The 26,572-nt window shown below is 45.2% G+C and overlaps 1 protein-coding gene across 1 annotated transcript in view; it reads left to right on the top strand.

Annotated features, from left to right (window-relative positions):
* The first annotated feature begins 3,181 nt into the window (after positions 1 to 3,181).
* LOC123747939 (uncharacterized) overlaps positions 3,182 to 26,572 on the top strand; it is a 37,427-nt gene continuing 14,036 nt past the window's right edge. Inside the window, exons 1-5 of the mRNA XM_069303222.1 lie at positions 3,182 to 3,227; positions 7,461 to 7,630; positions 11,824 to 11,894; positions 20,173 to 20,312; positions 20,744 to 20,868. Coding sequence (XP_069159323.1) covers positions 3,182 to 3,227; positions 7,461 to 7,630; positions 11,824 to 11,894; positions 20,173 to 20,312; positions 20,744 to 20,868 — 552 coding nt within the window. The remainder of the gene's footprint in view (positions 3,228 to 7,460; positions 7,631 to 11,823; positions 11,895 to 20,172; positions 20,313 to 20,743; positions 20,869 to 26,572) is intronic.

Here is a 26,572-nt window from a genome sequence, read left to right as displayed (position 1 = left end):
CGGATTAACGGATCATCTATGATGATCCGTAAATCACACAGAACACAACAATAGGGACTCAGTCACTATGGAATGTGTGTTGAATTTGTTCATGATGCCTTGCGATGATTTCGGGGTTCAGCGTCCCCGTGGCCCGGTCCTCGACCAGGCCTCCTTGGTCTTCGAGAATGATTGGAACAAAAATGATTTCACTTTGTCATCGGAAAGTTATAACGATTTGGAAGCAAGACTATGGAAGTTGTCGACTTTAATTAGAAAGTGAAATTGTGGGGAGCAGACGTTTCCAGACCCAGCCTTTCCCACTTGGGGTGGACGGTAGAGCGACGGTCTCGCTTCATGCAGGTCGAGGTTCAATCCCCGACCGTCCATAAGTGGTTGGGCACCATTCCTTCCCTTCCCCTGTGCCATCCCAAATCCTTATCCTGACGCCTTCCATGTGCTATATAGTCGTAATGGCTTGGTGCTTTTCCCTGATATTTCTCTCCCTCCCCCACCCCCTCCCCAGGAGGGGGGGAGGGGGGGGGGAGGGGGGGGGAGGGGGGACATTCGACATTCGAACCCCCATACGTGGATCTGCTAACGCCCCAGGTTCGAATCCTTGGCATTTGATCCTCGACAAATGATTATACGAAACTTGCAGAAGACCTATTGACCCATACGAGGCAACTCCTATTTATTTCCACCCATATTCCTTCACGATGATGTCTAGCCTTAGCTTGAAACAACCAAGTGATCAAACATTCTGTCACCGGGTAATTTATTCCCCCAAATCCCCAAAAAACACCCAATAAATCTTTGACTTTTACTTTATATATTGACTTTATTTTCAACAGTTATATATAATATATATTCTTATATATATATATATATATATATATATATATATATATATATATATATATATATATATATATATATATATATATATATATATATATATATAAGTCAAAAAGGAAGAAGTGTAGATATATAGAGCTGGTAACGATGAAGTCAAGGCCTATAGTTTAGGTAAGTCCAATAGTTTAGGTAAGTCCTATAGTTTAGGTAAGTCCTATAGTTTAGGTAAGTCCTATAGTTTAGGTCAGTCCTATAGTTTAGGTAAGTCCGATAGTTTAAGTAAGTCCTATAGTTTAGGTAAGTCCTATAGTTTAGGTAAGTCCTATAGTTTAGGTAAGTCCTATAGTTTAGGTAAGTCCTATAGTTTAGGTAAGTCCTATAGTTTAGGTAAGTCCTATAGTTTAGGTCAGTCCTATAGTTTAGGTAAGTCCGATAGTTTAAGTAAGTCCTATAGTTTAGGTAAGTCCTATAGTTTAGGTAAGTCCTATAGTTTAGGTAAGTCCTATAGTTTAGGTAAGTCCTATAGTTTAGGTAAGTCCTATAGTTTAGGTAAATTTAGTTTCTATTTACGATTTAGGTAAATTGACAGATATCAACCGGTTGGAGCAAGTGAAGAGAGATGGAAACCGGTTGGTTAATTTAAATGAGATGGAAACCATAAAGAAGGAATGGAGAAAGAGGAATAGAAACCGATAAGGGCAAGAGAGAGAGAGAGAGATGGAAATCTCCATCCAAATAAACCTGATGAACTGTTTAAACTAAGAGAGATAAGATGGTAGAGAGGATGAAAGAGAAGTGAGATAAGCATGATAAGAATGGAAGGGACGAGAGAGGGGGGACATAAGGAAATAGGAAAGGGAAATAGGAAAGGAATGGGGGTGTGTCTGTGACTTTATCCGAGCAGTGGATTGTGATTGTTTGACCTCTCGGGAGATAAATTGCTTTGGAGGGGAATGTGGGAGATAGAAATGGGTGAGGGAGGGTGAGGGAAGGAGAGAGAATGAGGGAGAAAGGGAGATGGAAGGAGAGAGAATGAGGGGGGGACCGAATAACCGAGGGAAAGATGATGAAGTCTTATATATAAATACTAAATCACAAGAATCGAACAATTACGGGCTATTCATGCCCGTGCCACCTCTTGGGTGGCTATTTATCAATCAATTGAATAAGATAATGTATCATGGAGGGCTGCCAATGTGGTGCCAATTTCCCCAAATTAAAATCGAAGGTCATTTGATTCAAACTATCATCCAATTCACTTAGTATCAACTGTCGGAAAAGCCATTTATTTTCACTTGAAAAGTGAAAATGTGTATCTTATGTGTGTGTATCTTACGTTGATTTCGGGGATCAATATCCCCGTGGCCCCGGTCTCTGACTAGGCCTCCACCCAGGCCGACCAGGGCCAATAGGCCTTTTGGAACTTTTATTTATTCTGATGTTCTCATGTTCATATAAGAAAGTTTTATTCACTCTACATACTTGGAATACCCCTTGTAAATCACTACATGAAGTAAAGTAATCCTTTAACTCTTACCCTCCAAATTGCTAGATAATAAAACCAATTTACACAGGCTATAGACTCCTGTGTATTGAGAGATAATAATATCTTTTGTTTATCTGCTACCATTTTCTGTTCGGAGACAGTTAATGGGGTCACTCAAACAAAAAGTTAGTGGTGGATAGGGACAAAAGGAGGATGGGTTCTTTGAATAGGGTGAGTACCCAGATGAAGAGTGGGGGCCCAGGGTGGTAGAACTCCTTTGGTGGGTGGGCCCTAGGGTGGGTTGGGCCCATTAATGGGTGTTGGGGGGTCCACAGGAGCACTGGGCCCTGTAGGGGACTCACTCCCTCACGTCATCTCAAGTTTATTGGCTTCGTTTGAGGAATTTTCAGTCAAAAAATAATAAAAAAATGAATCACAAGATAAAGGAAAGTTTAGTAAGTTGGTGTTAGTGGTGTTGAGACAGGTGTGGGCTACTGCAGGTGTTGAAGCAGGTGTGGTCTACTGCAGGTGTTGAAGCAGGTGTGGTCTACTGCAGGTGTTTAGGCAGGTGTGGGCTACTGCAGGTGTTGAAGCAGGTGTGGTCTACTGCAGGTGTTTAGGCAGGTGTGGGCTACTGCAGGTGTTGAAGCAGGTGTGGTCTACTGCAGGTGTTGAAGCAGGTGTGGTCTACTGCAGGTGTTTAGGCAGGTGTGGGCTACTGCAGGTGTTGAAGCAGGTGTGGTCTACTGCAGGTGTTGAAGCAGGTGTGGTCTACTGCAGGTGTTTAGGCAGGTGTGGGCTACTGCAGGTGTTGAAGCAGGTGTGGTCTACTGCAGGTGTTTAGGCAGGTGTGGGCTAATGCAGGTGTTGAAGCAGGTGTGGGCTACTGCAGGTGTTGAAGCAGGTGTGGGCTACTGCAGGTGTTTAGGCAGGTGTGGGCTACTGCAGGTGTTGAAGCAGGTGTGGTCTACTGCAGGTGTTGAGACAGGTGTGGGCTACTGCAGGTGTTGAAGCAGGTGTGGGCTACTGCAGGTGTTGATACAGGTGTGGGCTACTGCAGGTGTTGAGACAGGTGTGGGCTACTGCAGGTGTTGAAGCAGGTGTGGTCTACTGCAGGTGTTGAAGCAGGTGTGGGCTACTGCAGGTGTTGAAGCAGGTGTGGTCTACTGCAGGTGTTTAGGCAGGTGTGGGCTACTGCAGGTGTTGAAGCAGGTGTGGGCTACTGCAGGTGTTTAGGCAGGTGTGGGCTACTGCAGGTGTTGAAGCAGGTGTGGTCTACTGCAGGTGTTGAGACAGGTGTGGGCTACTGCAGGTGTTGAAGCAGGTGTGGTCTACTGCAGGTGTTGAAGCAGGTGTGGGCTACTGCAGGTGTTGAGACAGGTGTGGGCTACTGCAGGTGTTGAAGCAGGTGTGGTCTACTGCAGGTGTTGAAGCAGGTGTGGGCTACTGCAGGTGTTGAGACAGGTGTGAGCTACTGCAGGTGTTGAAGCAGGTGTGGTCTACTGCAGGTGTTTAGGCAGGTGTGGGCTACTGCAGGTGTTGAAGCAGGTGTGGTCTACTGCAGGTGTTGAAGCAGGTGTGGTCTACTGCAGGTGTTGAGACAGGTGTGGGCTACTGCAGGTGTTGAAGCAGGTGTGGGCTACTGCAGGTGTTGAAGCAGGTGTGGTCTACTGCAGGTGTTGAGACAGGTGTGGGCTACTGCAGGTGTTGAAGCAGGTGTGGTCTACTGCAGGTGTTTAGGCAGGTGTGGGCTACTGCAGGTGTTGAAGCAGGTGTGGTCTACTGCAGGTGTTGAGACAGGTGTGGTCTACTGCAGGTGTTGAAGCAGGTGTGGTCTACTGCAGGTGTTGAAGCAGGTGTGGGCTACTGCAGGTGTGGAGGGAGGTGTTCACCACCAGTATATATATTTATATATGTATATAAGCAGCTCAGGTGAAAGTAATATTCGAGAATTGAGTATTTACTTACATTACCTGGAGTACGTCGAGAGGTGAAGTCCCTCTGGGACATCGCTGCGTGTCCCATGCACGCAAAAACACACATTTTTGCGTGACCTCTTAAACCTTCAACACAGAACGTAGAAACACCGAACGACGGACAAGATCTGGTGTTTCCAGCATAACATATCTTTCCCACACTAGATAAGATGTTTCCACAACTTGTATTTCACACAAAACTCTCTCTTAAGACGCACAGAAATAGCGACGTTTCCTGCTTTGAGCTCTGGCTGATATTCACAAATGACTCTTAAGATCCTGTAAGACAAATAGCGCTTAATTCAACTAATCGTGGTCAATATAACACTTGATAATACTCGTATGAAGAGATTTGTATTGACCCGCAAAAATGTTTTCCACCACTGATTCGGTCTTGGCTTAAGTTCTGTCATTCTCCAGAGGGTTATTAAGGCCACTATAAAATGTTTATTGATCAAACAATAACTATACTGTAGCCCTTAACTAAATGACTAATGCAATCTCTCAATGTATATACACTGAGAAGCGGTTTACACTTCTCTATGTGTATATATATACATATATATATATGTATACACGCTGGTCTCACACAGCAGTAGTGGACAGTTAAAAGTATATTGGGATACTTGAGACGTCTCTCTCACGCTCACCACAACTCAAGGCCCACTAATGAGCTAACTACTTGCTGGTGTGACGCGCCCAAGTTCAGAGTCGAAGGCTCGTTGTTGCTCGTTGTTCCGAGTTGCAAGTGAGCTTGTTCGTGAACCCGCACGTGGTATGGTGGAGTTCCTTCACTCTTCACACTCTAAACATTGGCTAATTGCTTCACTCATTTGATTTTATTCAGAGTACGTCTCTCTAAACCAGCCCCGGTCTCCTAAGATGCAGGCGATGAGTCACAATAACGTGGCTGACGTATGTTGACCAGACCACACACTAGAAGGTGAAGGGACGACGACGTTTCGGTCCGTCCTGGACCATTCTAACCACAAATGACTTGAGAATGGTCCAGGACGGACCGAAACGTCGTCGTCCCTTCATCTCCTAAGATTTCACAACGTTAAGAAAACGGTATATTTAAAGTGTCCTCTCTTAACCTACTAACCGCTGGGGCTTGGGTAGAGCGACGGTCTCGCTTCATGCAGGTCGGCGTTCAATCCCCGACCGTCCATAAGTGGTTGGCCACCATTCCTTTCCCCCGTCCCATCCTAAATCCTTATCCTGACCCCTTCCCAGTGCTATATAGTCATATTGGCTTGGTGCTTTCCCCCTGATAGTTCTCTTCCCTCTCTTGCAGTTTGTCTCTCTCTCTCTCTCTCTCTCTCTCTCTCTCTCTCTCTCTCTCTCTCTCTCTCTCTCTCTCTCTCTCTCTCTCTCTCTCTCTCTCTCTTCACTCTCTCAAATGGAAAAGGCAGCTGTTACTCGCGCCACTGATTGAGTACACTATGTTACTCGCACTAGTTACAGAGCACACTAGTACTTGCGTCAGAGAGTAATAACTTAAGCTTCTTATACCTCGCCTTACGACTCGAGGTCACCTCCAATAGATGGAGTATTACTGCTGACTTATTTCTTCCTCTCTCTCTTTTATGGCTACGCTTTATTAGACATTCGCGGGTCTCTTCCTTCTCCTCTTACTCTCCTTCCTTCTCCTCCTCCTGCAGGAGTCCCAGCGCTAGGAGTCCCAGCTCTCAGCATGAGACCCCTACCAGACATTTTTCTTCATTGCTTTCACTTGAAGAATTTTCAAAGTGGAAAGAAGGTTTTCCATGTCTGGGTTACTCTCCCACCTCCTCTCCTCCTCTCTTCTCCAACATATATATAACATGAAACACACCCCTGGTGGGGGTCACGGGCTCACCATAGCCCGTGCTACATGGACATTTCGTTCTGAGTAGCTAAATCTAAAACAACACATCTGATAGACCGCAGATTATGTAACAATTGTTCAAGAGGCGGGGCTCGGGAGCCAGAGACCGACTCTGTTATATGTAAATAAGTACACGTACTTATACACATATACACACACATACAGATACATAATTACATACACTTCTCATGAACACAGAGATGAGAAATAGTGTATTGTTGGCATAATGTAAATATTAGAGTGGAGTATTTAATTGCGTCAATCTCGTTAACTGATTAACGAACCACCGTGGGTATCGTAGCTGAGGGTGACCGTACACGGCCAGAGGCACGGCCAGAGGCACGGCCAGAGGCACGACCAGAGGCACGGCCAGAGGCACGGCCAGAGGCACGACCAGAGGCACGGCCAGAGGCACGACCAGAGACACGACCAGAGACACGACCAATCGTTCTACCGTCCAAAAACGTGAAAACTTTAGCACCACGACACCACACCTCCAAGAACGATGTTTACCATTAAATATAAAGAAGATTGAAAACCATTCTCACACAAACACACCTATGGATTACCCGTGGACAATATCGATAGTTTTCCATACACAGCGTAGCCTGGGACCTGCCTTTCCTGGTGACTGCCATCACAGGAAAGTTGATCCGATAATTAAAGGAGAAACTTATCAAGTTGCTTTTTTGGAAAAGCAGAAAACTGGACGCAGAAAAGCAAGTGGCTTTTCCGAGTGATATTTCTTATAGAATTCGCAGCAAATTGAGTTTTCGAAATTGCCTTTACGCTATGTTCTCTAATTGTGCCTATGGAACCCCGACTTTTTTAAGGATATATTTAACACTTTATATCATATCTGTCTTTCCAGTAAGCTGAAATTGTACTTATAAATTAAATAAGTAAATTGTACTTAAATTGTACTTAGAGTTACTACAATAGTCTGGAAACTGACTTTCCAGTGTTTTCTATGTGTATATTCTGAGATATCTCTCGTCTTTCAACTTACTTTCAACTTACTTTCAACTTACTTTCAACTTACTTTCAACTTATTTTCAACTTATTTTCAACTTATTTTCAACTTATTTTCAACTTATTATCAACTTCCTTCTGTTGTGTATGATTGATTCTATGCAATAAATAATATTTACATATATTTCCCCCAGCCTGTATTCATCAGCAAAGGCCAAATACTCATCAATCTGACGAATTTACCTCCACGAGTCCAGAGAGAGTTCAATCCCCCGATACAGCCCCAGCATTTATCACCGTTAACTGTTGTTCTTTCCAGCAGGAGGAGGGAGAGAGGGCACCCTACCAGCCCACAAACGCCAATCAGTGCAGTATTCGACGCTGGTTGGTCCCTATTTCGTCAACGCCACCCTCAACGCCCATTCCCACGCGCCCATTGGTCAAACTGCCTACCTCACTTGCATCGTTAGAAACCTCCATAATTATACTGTGAGATATCCTATTGTTAATCTTCTATCGTAGAAATGGGAAACGAGATCAAACGTTTTCGGCTAATTTCGCCTTCATCAGCACCAGCATGGACTCGGGGAGCAAAGACCCCCCTAAATTTGTCAATATTAAATTTATTAAAAATTATGTATGTTAATATATTTTAATTATCATAAATTTTGATATGGATGCTTTTTTTTTAATTTTAGCCAAAACCATATCAGCCCGATTTAAAATTGGGGGTATATCAGATAGCAATTTATGGTAATATTGTAATGTACTCGTTTCATTAATATATTACTTTGATTTGGCTGGTATATACGTGTTTAATCATTAAGGTCTGGTTATTAGGGTAAATTATACTTGCCTAATTGGCCTAATACGGTCGTCGCTATTAGGAACATCATACACACTCAAATACACACACACTCAAACAATCACACACTCAAACGCGCGCACACACACACACACACACACACACACACACACACACACACACACACACACACACACACACATATAAAAGGAAGTAGGACAGGAGTCATTGCTATAAACAACCGATGGCTAGAAAGGCGAGATCCAACAGTCAATGCTCGATCCTGCAGGCGCAAATAGGCGAGTAGAAATAGGTGAATACACACACACACACACATACACACACACACACACACACACACACACACACACACACACACACACACACACACACACACACACACACACACACACACACACACACACACACACACACACACACACACACACACACACACACACACACACACACACACACACATACACACACACACACACACACATACACACACACACACACACACACACACACACACACACACACACACACACACACACACACACTCGTGAGGAAAAGGCTCGTAGAACATCTGGAGGGAAATAGTTTTGTAACAACCCTGGAAACACAAACCGAAACTGTCTCTATTTTCCGCTTGTTACAACTTGTAACAGAGTTGTTACATCTTGTTTTAACGTGTTTATGACGTATTAGAACGTTGTTACAACTTGCTATATTGGTTGTTATAACGGGTTAGGAGGTGTTAAAACTTGCTCGAACGTTGTACCAACGTCGTAGTTTCGGTGTGTGTTTGGCGGGACACCACCAACATGGGTTCAGAGATGGTAAATCATGCCTCACAGGTTTAATAGAATTCTATGACTAAGCGACAAAAATTAGGCAAGAAAGAGAAGGTGGTCAGACTGCATTTTCTTGGACTGTCACAAAGCCTTTGACACAGTACCCCATAAAAGGCTGTTACAAAAGTTGGAGCAACAGGCAGGAGTAAATGGTAAGTACTCCAGTGGATAAGGGAGTATCTAAGCAACAGGAAACAGCGAGTAACTGTTAGGGGGAGACATCAGAGTGGCGAGATGTCAACTGCGGAGTCCCACAGGGCTCTGTACTTGGACCCATCCTGTTTCTAATATATGTAAACGATCTTCCAAAGGGAATAGACTCATTCCTCTCAATGTTTTCTGATGATGCAAAAATTATGAAAAGAATCAAGACAGATGAAGATAGACAGAGACTACAGGACGACCTGGACAAACTGGAGGAATGGTCTAGAAAATGGCTACTAAAGTTCAACTCAGGAAAGTGCAAAATAATGAAATTAGGCGAAGGAAGCAGAAGGCTGAACACAAGGTACCATCTGGGAGGTGAAATACTCCAAGAGTCAAATAGAGAGGAAGATCTGGGGGTTGATATCACACCGAACCTGTCCCCAGAGGCCCAAATCAAAAGGATATCATCAGCTGCATATGCTAGACTGGCCAACATAAGAATTGCCTTTAGAAACTTGTGTAAGGAATCGTTCAGGACCCTGTATACCACTTATGTCAGACCAATCCTGGAATATGCAGCTAGTTCATACCTAGTTAAACACAAGACAAAGTTAGAGAATATTCAGCGGTATGCCGCCAGACTCGTCCGGAACTGAGAGGTATGAGCTACGAGGAAAGGCTAAAGGAGCTGAACCTCACGTCCCTGGAAAACAGAAGAGTAAAGGGAGACATGATAACCACCTACAAAATTCTCAGGGAATTGACAGGGTGGACAAAGACAAACTCTCCAGCACGGGTGGGACACGAACAAGGGGACACAGGTGGAAACTGAGTACCCAGATGAGCCACAGAGACATTAGAAAGAATTGTTTCCAGTGTCAGAATAGTTAACAAATGGAATGCACTAAGCAGTGATGTGGTGGAGGCTGACTCTGTACACAGTACCGAATATAGATATAATAGAGCCATGTAGGCAAAAGAATCTGTACACGAGTTGATTGACGAGACCAAAGAGCCAAAACTCAACTCCCGCAAGCACAACTAGATGAGTACACACACACACATATACAATGACATATCAGTCCGGCAACACCCAAGCTTTAACTGAACCCTCCCAAATACATTGTAGTGAACGGACCCACATCAAGCCTACACTAGAACAAAGAACAAGTAATCAAATTACTCGTTATATTTGCTAAATGTTATTATTGTTGGCCTTCGTGTGGTGTCTGATTCTCTTATACCCAAATTCTAATTAGTGGACGAGAAACCTCTGTATTTAGAACCTCTGTATTTAGAAGATCAAATCATTCTTTATTTTCCCGAAGTTTATATGACTTCTGTAAAGTTGGGATGATAGGGAATTATTTTATGGTAATTATTAGGGATTTGTAATGTTCATTAGCCTGCTAATTAATCGTATTAGGCATTAAATACTGAAGGATTTGTCGATAAATCTCTTGACCGGTTCTCGTGGTCGTATGATGTGTTGTATATATACATAAATATACATATTCTTAGGGTTTGTCATTCTTAAAACTTATATTATTTATGTATGCATGTATTTATGTATGTATGTACGAATGTAAATAAAAGAATCAATGAATGTATGGATATACAAATTTATTTGTGTTCACTGATGTATGTATTTATGTATACACATACATGCATACATACATACATACATACATACATACATACATACATACATACATACATACATACATACATACATACATACATACATACATACTTACATTACATATGGCTACAGGAAAGAGGCTACAGAATGACTAGGACAGACTGAAGGAATAGTCCAACAAATGGCTTCTAGAGTTTAACTCGAACAAGTGCAAAGTGATGAAGATAGGCGTAGGTAGCAGGAGGCCAAACACAAGGTACCAGCTGGGAGAGGAAATCCTCCAGGAGTCAGGACGAGAGAAAGATCTGGGGGTTGATATCACACCAGACCTGTCCCTTGAAGCCCACATCTAAAGGATAATATCAGCGGCGTATGCAAGGCTGGTGGTCATAAGATACTGCCTTCAGAAACTTGTGTAAGGATTCATTTAGAACCTTGTATACCTCATATGTCAGACCAATACGGGAATATGCAGCTCCAGCCTGGAGTCCACATTTAGTCAAACACAAAACGAAGTTAGAAAAGGTTCAGAGGTATGCCACCAGGCAAGTCCCCGAGCTGAGAGGAATGAGCTACGAGGAATGATTACTTGAACTGAACCTCACGACACTGGAAGACAGAATAGTTAAGGAAGACATGATCACTACCTTCAAAATTCTCGGAGGAATTGACAGGGTAGATATAAACTGTTTAACACGGGTGGTACGCGAACAAGGGGACACAGGTGGAGACTGAGTACCCAAATGAGCCACAGGGAAGAACTTTTTCAGTGTCAGAGTAGTTAATAGTTGGAATGCATTAGGCAGTGATGTGGTGGAGGCTGACTCCATACACAGTTTCAAATGTAGATATGATAGAGCCCAGTAGGCTCAGGAACCTGTACACCTGTTGATTGACAGTTGAGAGGCGGGGACCACAGAGCCAGAGCTCAACCCAGCAAGCTCACTTAGATGAGTACAAGTAGGTGAGTACAACTACAATAAAGAAACATAAACAAATGCCACGCGGGACATCCCAGCCAGTTACTAAACCAGGCATCATCCCCCTGGAGGTGCAATGCTCCGAATGAACAATTAACTAAATTCCTGAATGAACATAAACATGCCAAGAGCTACATAGTTACTCCCCGACCTGAGGTGGGTAATTACGTGGCAATATGTATAAGTATTGATGCATCTATGTATATATGAATTCACACATTTACTCACATAATTTTTTTTTCTCCTGGTAGGTGTCATGGGTGAGAGCCAGAGACATTCACCTACTGACAGCTGGAGAGACCACCTACACCTCAGACCACAGGTGAGGAGGAACACCCTAGGTGCTCACATACCAGGTTAGCTACACCCTAGGTAGCCACACCACAGGTAGCCACACCCCAGGTAGCCACACCCCATGTGAGCCACACCCTAGGTAGCCACACCCCAGGTAGCCACACCCTAGGTAGCCACACCCCAGGTAGCCACACCCCAGGTAGCCACACCCTAGGTAGCCACACCCCAGGTAGCCACACCCCAGGTAGCCACACCCTAGGTAGCCACACCCCAGGTAGCCACACCCTAGGTAGCCACACCCCAGGTAGCCACACCCCAGGTAGCCACACCCCAGGTAGCCACACCCCAGGTAGCCACACCCCAGGTAGCCACACCCCAGGTAGCCACACCCCAGGTAGCCACACCCCAGGTAGCCACACCCCAGGTGAGCCACACCCCAGGTAGCCACACCCCAGGTAGCCACACCCCAGGTAGCCACACCACAGGTAGCCACACCACAGGTAGCCACACCCCAGGTAACCACACCCCAGGTGAGCCACACCCCAGGTAGCCACACCCCAGGTAGCCACACCCCAGGTGAGCCACACCCCAGGTAGCCACACCCCAGGTGAGCCACACCCCAGGTAGCCACACCCCAGGTAGCCACACCCCAGGTGAGCCACACCCCAGGTAGCCACACCCCAGGTGAGCCACACCCCAGGTGAGCCACACCCCAGGTGAGCCACACCCCAGGTGAGCCACACCCCAGGTGAGCCACACCCCAGGTGAGCCACACCCCAGGTGAGCCACACCCCAGGTGAGCCACACCCCAGGTGAGCCACACCCCAGGTGAGCCACACCCCAGGTGAGCCACACCCCAGGTAGCCACACCCCAGGTGAGCCACACCCCAGGTAGCCACACCCCAGGTAGCCACACCCCAGGTAGCCACACCCCAGGTAGCCACACCCCAGGTGAGCCACACCCCAGGTAGCCACACCCCAGGTGAGCCACACCCCAGGTGAGCCACACCCCAGGTAGCCACACCCCAGGTAGCCACACCCCAGGTAGATACACCCCAGGTAGCCACACCCCAGGTGAGCCACACCCCAGGTGAGCCACACCCCAGGTGAGCCACACCCCAGGTAGCCACACCCCAGGTGAGCCACACCCCAGGTAGCCACACCCCAGGTAGCCACACCCCAGGTGAGCCACACCCCAGGTAGCCACACCCCAGGTAGCCACACCCCAGGTGAGCCACACCCCAGGTAGCCACACCCCAGGTGAGCCACACCCCAGGTAGCCACACCCCAGGTAGCCACACCCCAGGTAGCCACACCCCAGGTGAGCCACACCCCAGGTAGCCACACCCCAGGTGAGCCACACCCCAGGTAGCCACACCCCAGGTAGCCACACCCCAGGTGAGCCACACCCCAGGTAGCCACACCCCAGGTGAGCCACACCCCAGGTGAGCCACACCCCAGGTGAGCCACACCCCAGGTAGCCACACCCCAGGTAGCCACACCCCAGGTGAGCCACACCCTAGGTAGCCACACCCCAGGTGAGCCACACCCCAGGTAGCCACACCCCAGGTAGCCACACCCCAGGTGAGCCACACCCCAGGTGAGCCACACCCCAGGTAGCCACACCCCAGGTAGCCACACCCCAGGTGAGCCACACCCCAGGTAGCCACACCCCAGGTAGCCACACCCCAGGTAGCCACACCCCAGGTAAGACTGATACACCCCTCCATAACCTCCAACTAGACAAGCCCCAAAGCACCGTCTACCTACATTGAGATAACAGCAAAATATCTCCCCAAAAATGATTGTAAATATAATTGTGGTATATCTAGAGTGGGCGCCCCCAGAGCACATCAGCCTCCCAACACTGGAGAGAGAAAACATTGTTTCCTGGTCAGCTGAACCATGTGTAAGAGTTTATATATAAACGTTACGGGTTATATACCCAAGAGACCTATTTCTGGGGGTTAAGGGATTAATTTATGGGGTTAAGGGAGTAATTTATGGGGTTAAGGGAGTAATTTATGGGGGTGGAGGGAGTAATTTCTGGAGGCTGAAGGGATTAATTTCGCGACGAGCAAGCTACCTTGAGAGTCCACACCATGAACCTATCCAAATACCTAGTTATATATTAATCTGAAATATCCTCATAAAGAACCTACTTTAGTGTATATAATAACTTATATAAATATATAAATTATTCACATATATGAACACATGCCTAATAAACTCATGGGGTCGTTTTTATCCTTATCCTTATCCCTTCCAAGGACAATATAGTCGTAATGGCTTGTCACTTTTCCCTGAGAATTCCCTCCCTCGGGCAAATCTTAACAGCCAAAGTGCATAAAAATTTGCAAATGATCTCCTGTGTTGCAGAAAGTGCTCTCAACTTAGTCTTATGTGCAACAAAGTGTCTGTTTAACACGTAGCGAACCTCGAACCAAGGTCACGGAAAAATACCTGGAACAGGAGTCTCTGGGTGGTTCTATGTACCACGCTGGCCGCTGGAGATGGTCTGGGTACCAGGAGCTATAGACCAACACCGTGATCGCTGCCGCCGCTGGCGGTGGTTGGCCAAAACAACTCGATTATTGTCCAACTTGGGACATAACGATTTACTTACGAGGTCTGAGCTTCCCCCGTACGTCATTACTTGGACGGTTTGGGTCTCCGTCAGGTTCATATATGCGAAGTTATGCTGTTTGGTGGGGGGGGGATGTATCGATGGGGAGCCGGTCGGCCGAGCGGACAGCACGCTGGACTTGTGATCCTGTGGTCCTGGGTTCTATCCCAGGCGCCGGCGAGAAACAATGGGCAGAGTTTCTTTCACCCTATGCCCCTGTTACCTAGCAGTAAAATAGGTACCTGGGTGTTAGTCAGCTGTCACGGGCTGCTTCCTGGGGGTGGAGGCCTGGTCGAGGACCGGGCCGCGGGGACACTAAAAGGCCTCGAAATCATCTCAAGATAACCTCAAGATGGGTGTAGTGGGCATAGTGGCGGAATAGTAGTGGTAGTGGGTGGTAGAATGGATCGTGGTGGTAGTGAGTGGTAGAATGGATCGTGGTGGTAGTGGTGTGGGTGGTTTAATTGTTCTGGGAAATTAGTAGTTGCAAGGGTTCACCAAACCACACACTAGAAAGCGAAGGGACGACGACGTTTCGGTCCGTCCTGGACCATTCTCAAGTCGATTGTAACAATCGACTTGAGAATGGTCCAGGACGGACCGAAACGTCGTCGTCGTCCCTTCACTTTCTAGTGTGAGGTCTGGTCAACATACTTCAGCCACGTTATTGTGACTCCTCGCCTGCACTAGTTGCAACGAGATTAATTATCCATTAGTCATTCAAACGGAAGTTTTCCGTTCGTGTGGTGACAAACTCATGGAGTTCGGTCCCGTACAGCAGAGAGTTATTGCTCCTGTCCCCAATATTGCAGGAGTTTGCTAAAGTATCATTTATTAACTACAAATTACAACGTGAATTGAATAGTATAACAATTTGTTAATTTTATGCAAAAAAAAAATAAAAAAAAATAAAAAAAAATACGTTTTTTTTTAAGTAATGTTCGGTTGTGTTCTGAATTAGATTCACGACACGAACCCCTGTTCTAAATGGCTAAATATGTATGTTCAAATTGAGTAATAATGCAATTGAGTAATTACCAGTTTCTGATCTAATCAGCAAATTGAAACATGAGTTAGTGAGTTGTAGAGATTTTGGCATGCCTAAATCCTCGAAACAAATAATAGTACATATGTCGACTATGCAGTATATGTCATATAGTGACTATGAAGATTACGTACTTACGCCATCTCTGGAGTGTACGTATCTATTAATTTGCTCCATAACTCCAGTATGACTATGAACCTTTGTTTCCCATCTATCAGGTATTCCCTTACTCACATTTCTCTATTCGGCCGTAATGGCTCAACTCTTTGCTCTGAAAACTAACTTCATTTACGCAGATTATCTTTTTATACAGTTACCCCGGCGTATCTCTCCATCTTGAACATCTGAGTGGCTGTCTTGACCCTGACTGTTGAAGCTCACGTGACTTGTGGTGTTATGGGTGCCTAGCCGGATCTAATCAGAGGCCGGATGAACCTTAGATAATCTGATGGTGTAATCTAGGTGAATCTGGCTAGTTCTAGTAGTGAAATGGGCTTGGTAGACCTGGCTGACGGTGGGATCTAGATGACCTGGCTAGTTGTGTGGATAGAGTGAGGCCGGATGGACCTGGTGGGAGCCGGATGGACCTGGTGGGAGCCGGATGAACCTGGTGGGAGCCGGATAGACCTGGCTGGTGGCGGCAAAGGAAGGCAGTGTTGGGCCTCATAGTTATGGTCACATAAAGTACAAGAATCACATCGTATATCTGCCCAGCGTGACCCCTCGCTGCATGTCGCAAAATAACTCCAAAAATTATACTTTAAAATTTGTGGAGGGAGAGAGAGAGAGAGCGCGGAGAGAGGGCCGAGGGCGCCCCTATTTCCGGGCCCAACAGCCGTGGTTTCCATCTAGAAAGTGTCGAAGGGCCCCATTGAGGTTCGACAGCTGTCGTTACTATCTAGAAAGTGTCGAGGGACCCTTCTTGGGGTTCGACAGCCGTCGGTACTATCTAGAAAGTGTCGAAGGGCCCCCTTGGGATTCGACAGCCGTCGGTACTATCTAGAAAGTGTCGAGGAACCCCCTTGGGGTTCGACACCCATCGTTACCATCTAGAAAGTGTCGAGGAACCCCCTTGTGGTTTGACAGCCATCATTACCATCGACAGAGCAGCCTGTCCTCTCGAATATTACATTGCATTTTGATGTCAAATTCCTCAACGATTGTGCATGAGACTCACTCTCATACACCCGCCCATACATACATACATACATACATACATACATACATACATACATACATACATACATACATACATACATACATACATACACCACTCACACACACCTGTATGATGTCACCTCTGCCACTATCCCACCAGCTACTGTTCTTTCCGTTCCTGTAAAGGGAAAGATGCTGTTCTTCCTGTTGTCATGACAACCAGTGCTGCTGTTCCTATCACTGTTCACTGTTACCTCTTCCAATTAGCCTTAAATCTTATAGTCACAGAATCTTACAAAGTCTGGAGTTGAGACTTGATTAATCAAGCCACAAAGCCCGACTGTATTAAGCTAAATAAAGAAATATGAAAGGAGAGAATATGTCTTGTCGAGTACGTTATATGATCTACGTAAGTGAATAAATTGAAAAATGAGAAAATATATTAATCATTGTTTAGTTAAGACAATCAAGAGAATGTTTATTGATGCCATGTTTCTGATTTCAAATTTATTTTGGTATTGGATCTCCTTCTAGAGCAAGACATGTGGGAGGGGTGGGAAAGGAGATCTGGAAAGGGATGGATATGGGTGGGTATTGGAAGGGGAGGTGAGAAGTGTGATGGAAGAGAAGAGGAAGGGGGTGTGGGAGAGAAATGGGAAAGCTGATAGACGAATGAAAGGAGGGATGCAGGAAGAATGGTGGAAAAGGAGTCAGCTTATCGTGGGAAAGCACATTACTGCACCAATCGTCATCCGGCTACGGTATTAAGGGACTTTCGACCTTATAATGCTTCCTCTTTGATGGCCTTCGTATGGTGGCCGGGCGCTGTGAGAGTGGACGAGACGGGAGAGAGAGAGAGAGAGAGAGAGAGAGAGAGAGAGAGAGACAGAGACAGAGAGAGAGAGAGAGAGAGAGAGAGAGAGAGAGAGAGAGAGAGAGAGAGAGAGAGAGAGAGAGAGAGAGAGAGAGAGAGAGACAGAGACAGAGAAAGAGAGAGAGAGAGAGAGAGAGAGAGAGACAGACAGACAGACAGAGACAGAAAGAGAGAGACATGTACGAGAGACACTCAATCAGGACAGTAATAAAACACTGACAGACAGAAGGATGATTGGCTCCCAGAATAGAATCCTTTGCCCGCTGTATTTTCCCACAAGAATCACAGGAAACCTCTCCTTCAGTGAGCCCACGCCCAGCCTCAACTCTAACCTGTAGTTCACTTAATCACAGACACATTTCTCATAAATCACCAGTAAAACAATGCGAACAAGATGGGGAAAAAACGAACTCGACAGGAAATGAACGAACACGAGGAGAAATGAACGAATTTCGTTGTTGTAATGAAAAGTTGATTGTTGACATAATTTTTTAATATGTCAAACAGAAATATTCTGGTGATGTTTGTGAGTAAATATGTACTTGGAGACGCGGTCATATTGTCTTTAGAGGCATCGTACGCCTGGCAACACCGGAGAAGTGAGGAGTGAGGGGGGGAGTGAGGAGTGAGGGGGAGTGAGGGGGGGGAGTGAGGAGTGAGGGGGAGTGAGGAGTGAGGAGTGAGAGGAAATGAGGAAGTGCCTCAGGAGATCACCCTGTACGCATCTTGATCTTGGAGAGGGGTTCAGTGTCACATGTGCGGCTCCAACACTGGCCTCGTTGTCCTGTGTACACACCTGACATGAGTCGCCGTGAGGGGACTCCCCCACGTTTGGGCGATTCCATACTCCATCTCCCCTGGAGGCTGCCTGCCGCCGCCTGCCTCAGTTGGCTAGAAGCACTCGGCGAGGGAGGACGCGCCACTCCTCTCTCCAGGATGTTCCTCTAACTTTTCTCTCTTATTTAAGCTTTCTGCCTTAATAAAATATGCCTAACGTATTTATAAACACTTGCAATAATCGCTGGGCACACGACCAACTACAAGCAATCGCTAGCAACTGGTTAAATAGGCTTACCATAGTGTTTGTTGAGCACAGGGCGCGTCCAGGGCCCGACCTCCGACGTTGGCGAACTCCTTCGCCCACGAAATCGTTATTAAACTGCTTCACAAGGCTTCTCTCAATCCTGACTCGAACAGTAAATCGTCCCCAGGTTTCATACACGAACGCCTGACTGGTTTCTCCTCTTGACAGAGCACGAATTTAGAGATTCTTCCCCTACTGCTAGGAGCCTAAAGACACTACATCCTGCTCCCAAGACTTCCACTACTCAAGTGAGGTGAAAACTCCTGCCTTGAGCCTCAGACCTCACCAGCAAACTCTCCACATCTCATGTCAAGTCATTTATTTATCTATTTATCCTCTGCCCATGCTTGTAAACTATTCATCAATATTTGCCAAGTCTTTGATATATATTTTCCCATGTCTATATTCCTTTGACCTCTCAGTTAGGTCAGGTTTGCTAAAGGACTCTCACAGGGGGTAGACTCGTTTTTCAAGCTACTTGGGATCATAATATTACCCTGATCCCAAAGCGCTTCACCTGACTGACAGAGCTTAGAGCATCACATGCCAAAAGAGCTATCAGGGGGAAAGCGCCAAGCCATTACGACTATATACCACTGGGAAGGGGTCAGGATAAGGATTTGGGATGGGAGGGGGGAAAGGAATGGTACCCAACCACTTATGGGCGGTCGGGGATTGAACGCCGACCTGCATGAAGCGAAAACTATTTTACCAAAGGATAAAAATGTTTATTTCATTAGCCTAACAAATGTTTAAATTTTCACATAATAAAACCTATAGATAAATCCTCTAAAACGCAGATTAGATCTCCTAAAAATCGTAAATTCGTTAAAAAAAAAAACTCCATGAATATGGCTGGAAAATTTTACTGATTGTCGAACTTTAATGTAAAGTTCTGTATGGGTGCGACTCGAACTTCCGTTATTTAAACTTTAATGAAATTTTAGAGTGATTTCTCCAGGTGTTGATTGGCAGAGTCTTGGAGGAGGCTGGTAACTGTCTTAGTCATTAGGGGTCTTAATTACCACCTAATTACACCTCTCTTAATGAGGTTTGTGGGTGAGAGATGCTTTCCTGTTCTTAAAGGTGACGTCACGGATATGCTTACTGGTGACGTCACGGATATTCTTACTGGTGACGTCACGAATATTCTTACTGGTGACGTCACGAATATGCTTACTGGTGACGTCACGGATATGCTTACTGGTGACGTCACGGATATTCTTACTGGTGACATCACGAATATTCTTACTGGTGACGTCACGAATATGCTTACTGGTGACGTCACGGATATTCTTACTGGTGACGTCACAGACTCCCATTCCACCTATTCCTCATATTTTCATATTCCTCACCATGTCTCATCCTCTCCTCACTCTCCCTCACTCTCCCTCACTCTCCCTCACTCTCCCTCTCCCTCCCTAGCTAGCAACCTTCCCTCCCTACCCCCATCCCACCCTAACCTTCCCTATCCACCCCCACACAACTAACCTAACCTCCCACGTCTCTCCCTGACCAGGTTCGTGGGCGTGAATCCTGGGGGCGGCGCCCAATGGGTGCTGAGGCTGCATCACGCCCACCCATCAGATGCCGGCACCTACCTGTGTCAGGTGTCTGTCACGCCGCCCATATCCACGCCCGTCACTCTCCTCGTGACAGGTGAGGGGGTGGGGGGGGAGGGGGGATGGGGGATGGAAGGGAAAGGTGTGGAGTGAGGGAAGATTAGGAGTAAAGGGAGCTAAGAACTGAGGTAAAAAGGAAGATAGGGAGGTTAAACAAAGGGACAGATATGATGGATAGAGAGATGGTTGCTGGGATGGGCAAGAGGGAAGGTTAGGAGTAGGGTTACCGAAGAGTAGAAATGAATAGGAGAAAGAAGGAGAGGGAAGAAGGATAGAAGGACGAGAGAAAGAGACAGAAGTGAGATAGACTTAGACATGTATAAGAGAGAGAGAGAGAGAGAGAGAGAGAGAGAGAGAGAGAGAGAGAGAGAGAGAGAGAGAGAGAGAGAGAGAGAGAGAGAGAGAGAGAGAGAGACAGACAGAGAGATAGACACACCATGCATCATCTATCCATCTACCTATCCACAGAGGCCGTCGCTAAGATCTACCCAGGACAGGAAATTTTCTTGAAGGAGGGTAGCCGTCTTGTGCTAACTTGTGAGGTCCATGGCTGCCCCTACCCAGCACACCCTACCTGGTACCGTGGGAGACAGGTCAGTACCCTGGGAGACAGCTCAGTACCCCTGGGAGACAGGTCAGTACCCTAGGAGACAGGTCAGTACCCTGGGAGACAGGTCAGTACCCTGGGAGACAGGTCAGTACCCTAGGAGACAGGTCAGTACCGGGAGACAGGTCAGTACCCTGGGAGACTGGTCAGTACCCTGGGAGACAAGTCAGTACCCTGGGAGACAGATCAGTACCCTGGGAGACAGGTACGTACCCTGGGAGACAGGTCAGTACCCTGGGAGACAGGTCAGTACCCTGGGAGACAGGTCAGTACCCTGGGAGACAGGTCAGTACCCTGGGAGACAGGTAAGTACCCTGGGAGACAGGTCAGTACCCTGGGAGACAGGTAAGTACCCTGGGAGACAGGTAAGTACCGTGGTAATTACATACATAAAATAAACAAGGGTACAGAGTAAATGCTGAAATTATTCAGAACTTAACTAACTGTATCGCTGTTGAAAGCAACATGTCTAAGTGTCTGGAAGACCAGAGTGCATTCTGTGTGATGGCTGGAGGTATGTTTGAATGCATGTTGTTGCTGTGGGAGGTATGTTTGAGTGCATGTTGTTGCTGTGGGAGGTATGTTTGAATGCATGTTGTTGCTGTGGGAGGTATGTTTGAGTGCATGTTGTTGCTGTGGGAGGTATGTTTGAGTGCATGTTGTTGCTGTGGGAGGTATGTTTGAGTGCACGTTGTTGCTGTGGGAGGTATGTTTGAGTGCATGTTGTTGCTGTGGGAGGTATGTTTGAGTGCATGTTGCTGCTGTGGGGGTATGTTTGAGTGCATGTTGTTGCTGTGGGAGGTATGTTTGAGTGCATGTTGCTGCTGTGGGAGGTATATTTGAGTGCATGCTGCTGTTGTGGGAGGTATATTTGAGTGCATGCTGCTGTTGTGGGAGGTATATTTGAGTGCATGCTGCTGTTGTGGGAGGTATATTTGAGTGCATGCTGCTGCTGTGGGAGGTATATTTGAGTGCATGCTGCTGTTGTGGGAGGTATATTTGAGTGCATGCTGCTGTTGTGGGAGGTATATTTGAGTGCATGCTGCTGCTGTGGGAGGTATATTTGAGTGCATGCTGCTGTTGTGGGAGGTATATTTGAGTGCATGCTGCTGCTGTGGGAGGTATATTTGAGTGCATGCTGCTGTTGTGGGAGGTATATTTGAGTGCATGCTGCTGTTGTGGGAGGTATATTTGAGTGCATGCTGCTGTTGTGGGAGGTATATTTGAGTGCATGTTGGTGTGCAAGATATGTTATAACAGGGAACGGCTTATCGCACCTCACATGGATTTAAGAAACAAAACAAAACAGAGATAAACTGAGAATAGAGATAAAAATAGTTGATAAAAATCTTGGAGAAAAACAAAATGAACAACTAAACTATTGAGCCATGTGGGATGCATGGAACATAAATGAACTAATAGTATACGTAAGAACTAAGAGAGTACGAGTATATACCACTGGGAAGGGGTCAGGATAAGGATTTGGGATGGGACGGGGGAAAGAAATGGTGGTCATTCACTTGTGGACGGTCGGGGATTGAACGCCGACCTGCATGAAGCGAGACCGTCGCTCTACCGTCCAGCCCAAGTGGTTGGATTCTTAGTTAAGAGCACTATTGAAGTGTGAACAGCTGAACAAGCTGGTTAACGAAGAACAGCAGCTGGTTCATGAGGATGACAAGAACAGTTGAAAACTTTAACCAGAAATAGCTTTTATGGACTTAAACTGAATGAGAGATATGCCTTAACATGGGATTTAAAAAGACAAAAAAGGCATGTAAGTAGTTATAAAAAGAGAGCTAAAAATTCAGTAGGGGAAAATATAAAAGATGATTCAGAAATAATGAAGCTCATTTGGATAAAAGGCAAGAAATGCTGATGGAAAATGAATTAAAAAATGACAAATGGACTTGATGTGAACGTGTGAGTCGGCCTTTTTGTCTTTTCACTTTAATTTATCGGAGATTACAAAGACCATTTTTTAAATAGTACTTGACTACTCACAGGCTGCAAAGGTACACACACACACACACACACACACACACACACACACACACACACACACACACACACACACACACACACACACACACACACACACACACACACACTTGTTTATGGAAACGTTTCGATTGCCGATTGATCATTCTCAAGTCGATCACAATCGACTCCAGAATGGTTCAGGACGGACCGAAACGTCGTCGTCGTCCCTTCACTTTCTAGCGTGTGGTCTGGTCAACGTTTTGACTACCTTTCAGGAAGATATGAATACCAAGGAAAGTTTCACTCAACGTGAGTACTGAACCAGGCACAACTATGTGTAATAAGTCGTGTCTGGCAGACACAGGTATTCTTAAAGTAGAACAGGACTCGAACCAGCGTCCTGGATAACTTCAAACACCGCTCAAGACACGTACCAATTAAATAACAAACACGTACAATACATGTCACCACATCCATCTTTAAAAATACAATCTATCTATCCCTCTATCATTTCTTTACTGTATAGACCATATTTACGAGGCCCAATAGAGGGGGTCAGGTTTGCTTTTCAAGCGATATATATATATATATATATATATATATATATATATATATATATATATATATATATATATATATATATATATATATATAGTACTTAAGGAAAGTACTTAAGGAAATTCCTGTTTCAATTTTCCTCCGTGGTCTGACACTGTCATATATATATATATATATATATATATATATATATATATATATATATATATATATATATATATATATATATATATATATATATATATATATATATATATATATATATATTCTCCAAATACCAGTTACAAAATAATGCAACAAGTTCACGATTCTCTCACTCAGAGAAAGTCTTTCACTAAGCCTTCCTCGGACATGCAGACCTTGGAAGAGCCATTCAGGGCCAGGGGTGGGGTGGCAGGGAGTGCCAGATCTCCCCAATTCAGTGCCATGTTGCATCCTCGTTATTCGGAGCCGCCCTCTAAAGGAAATATGATTGCGCCATCAGAATTGGTGATGAGGAGGAGGAGTGTCTGGCCTGGTTATGGTGCCTGAGTGAACCTGGTAACATTACCATGGTGTGAGGAGAGCCCAATGGTGCCCAATGGTGCCATAGGGGTGCCATGGTGAGGGATGAATGGGGGGAGGGAAGGATAGGAGGAGTGTAGGAACATTGAGAAGAATTCTGGGAATATGAGGTAAGGAGTACAAGTGAAGATACTCGCTCATACAGTCACTCTGGGTTTCATCTCACCACGACGGCTGGAATTCTTAAGAATATGCACTTAAACAGAAGATGCCCTCAAAGAAATCGTATGTCTTAAAACAGTGAGTAAATGACGTTCTCTCTGTTTCACATTACGTCAGAAACACGACGTTTGCTCTGAAAAAGTTTAAATCCCACTTTTTCACCTCTGATAAAACGTGCTCATTCTTCGATTGAAATAAATATATAATACAATGACTCAGCGTTAATTATTAACGTAATAGTTTATGAGTAAACTCATAATTCATTATGAGTTTATGAGTAAACTCATAATTCATATGATATGAATTATGTTATTTTTGTTGTATTTCGAACCTCAAAATACACGAAAACACTCAATTTCTGAGTAATTTGTGTTATTAATTATCTTAGATAATTTCATTTATATTGGTTCTTTTCTCTAGTTATTTCCAGCATAAAAAAATGTTGACTGAATTTCTCAGGCGAAAAATGTTTAGTAAATGTTTCGTAGAGTTCGTGTGTGTTTATTACAGCGCGAGTGTTTACGTTTGTATCGACGTACACACGATTGTTGAAGGGCAGACAGGCAGACATTATGGCAGAAAGGCTGCCTGATAGAGAGGCAGACAGTCTGTCTACTGGCAGGCTGCCAGTAGACAGACAGGAAAGCAGGCTGATATAAGCTGACAGACTTGCAGAGTTAAAGATATAAATAAGGAGGAATGTTGAATGTTGAATGTCTGGTGAATAGGCACACAGCAGGTAGGTAAACAGACAAATGGGGAATTCCGCAATGGGGGATGAGAAAGTAGGGAGATGGAGAAATAATAGGAAGATATTAAGGGAATGTGAGAATCCTCCAAAAATGGACAAAACAGTGATTGGGAGCTAAGGCTAACTCCACACCCCAGAAGTGATTCGAACCCAGAGAGCCAGGAGCACTATGCAACTGATGTACATGGTACACCTTAACCACTGGACCAACCGTGACGGTACAAAAGACGATGGCCGGGTAGCCTATTTTTCCCCACCGTCCCGACGGCACTTGGTGGCAATCTTGGACATTATCGGCATCTATTGTAATATATATTTTGTATATAAAACTAGAGAGAAAAAGTTGTGCGACAGTTTTTCGAGAGAGAGAGAGAGAGAGAGAGAGAGAGAGAGAGAGAGAGAGAGAGAGAGAGAGAGAGAGAGAGAGAGAGATCAGTGTATATGGACCTCGCTCCTCTAAACTTGCCGAATTGACTTCTAGGTTATAGATGAGCGAGCGAGAAGCAGCAAGAGTGGCTCAGGTGTTCCCAAGACTCGTCCCCCAAAAAACTTTCAAAAAATCTTTTTCAATTCCGGACTATTTCCCATCTCCGTGAGCTCTGAGGGAGATAGTTTGATCAAGTGCGTGTTATTTCTTCCTTAGTGGGAGGAAAGTATCTCCGAGGAAAGTATCTGTGAGGAAAGTATCTCCGAGGAAAGTATCTCCGAGGAAAGTATCTCCGAGGAAAGTATCTCCAAGGATAGTATCTCTTGAGGTTATTTTGAGATTTTTGCTTTTGTGTTGGGTTAAGGCCTATCAACCACAGTAAGTTTATAATAGGGGTTATCTTGAGGTTATCTTGAGTTGATTTCGGGGCTTAGTGTCCCCGCGGCTCGGTCCTCGGGCAGGCCTCCACCCCCCCAGGAAGCAGCCCGTGATAGCTGACTAACTCCCTGGTACCTATTTACTCCAGCACCAGTCCCTTATGCTCGTCCCTTCAACTTTTATCCTTATGTGCGCAGGAGTCTACGATCCACAACCAAGGATCCCGGGTTCGAGTTGGGCACGGTGTCTTTCACCTCATGCCTCTGTTCTCCTGGGAAGGGAAGGGAAGGGAACTATCAGGGAACGTCAAGCCATTACGACTATATAGCACTGGGAAGGGGTCAGGATAAGGATTTGGGATGGGACGGAGGGAAAGGAATGGTGCCCAACTACTTGTGGACGGTCGGGGATTGAACGCCGACCTGCAGGATGGCTTCTGGGAAGCAAATAGGAATCTGGGAAGGATACCTATTTACTGAGAAAGGACTGAGGAAGCTCATCAGCCTAAGAGAGCCCTCAGTAAGCCTAACGGGCTTCTTGTTAGGACTATGGAAAACCAAATTGTGATTTATATATATATATATATATATATATATATATATATATATATATATATATATATATATATATATATATATATATATATATATTAGTATATTTTGGTAGCAGTCTTTCCTGTAGACATATATTATTAAATATGACCGAAAAAGTAAGATTAATAATTCTAACACGATTTTTCTCGATCTTATATATATATATAATATATATATATATATATATATATATATATATATATATATATATATATATATATATATATATATATATATATATACATATATACCTATACCTATTACAGTACTTTAT

Source organism: Procambarus clarkii, chromosome 49, assembly GCF_040958095.1.
Source record: "Procambarus clarkii isolate CNS0578487 chromosome 49, FALCON_Pclarkii_2.0, whole genome shotgun sequence".
In the NCBI taxonomy this organism is placed as follows: domain Eukaryota; kingdom Metazoa; phylum Arthropoda; class Malacostraca; order Decapoda; family Cambaridae; genus Procambarus; species Procambarus clarkii.
Note: the sequence above shows the minus strand (reverse complement) of the source record. Positions and strands in the feature narration are given on the sequence as shown.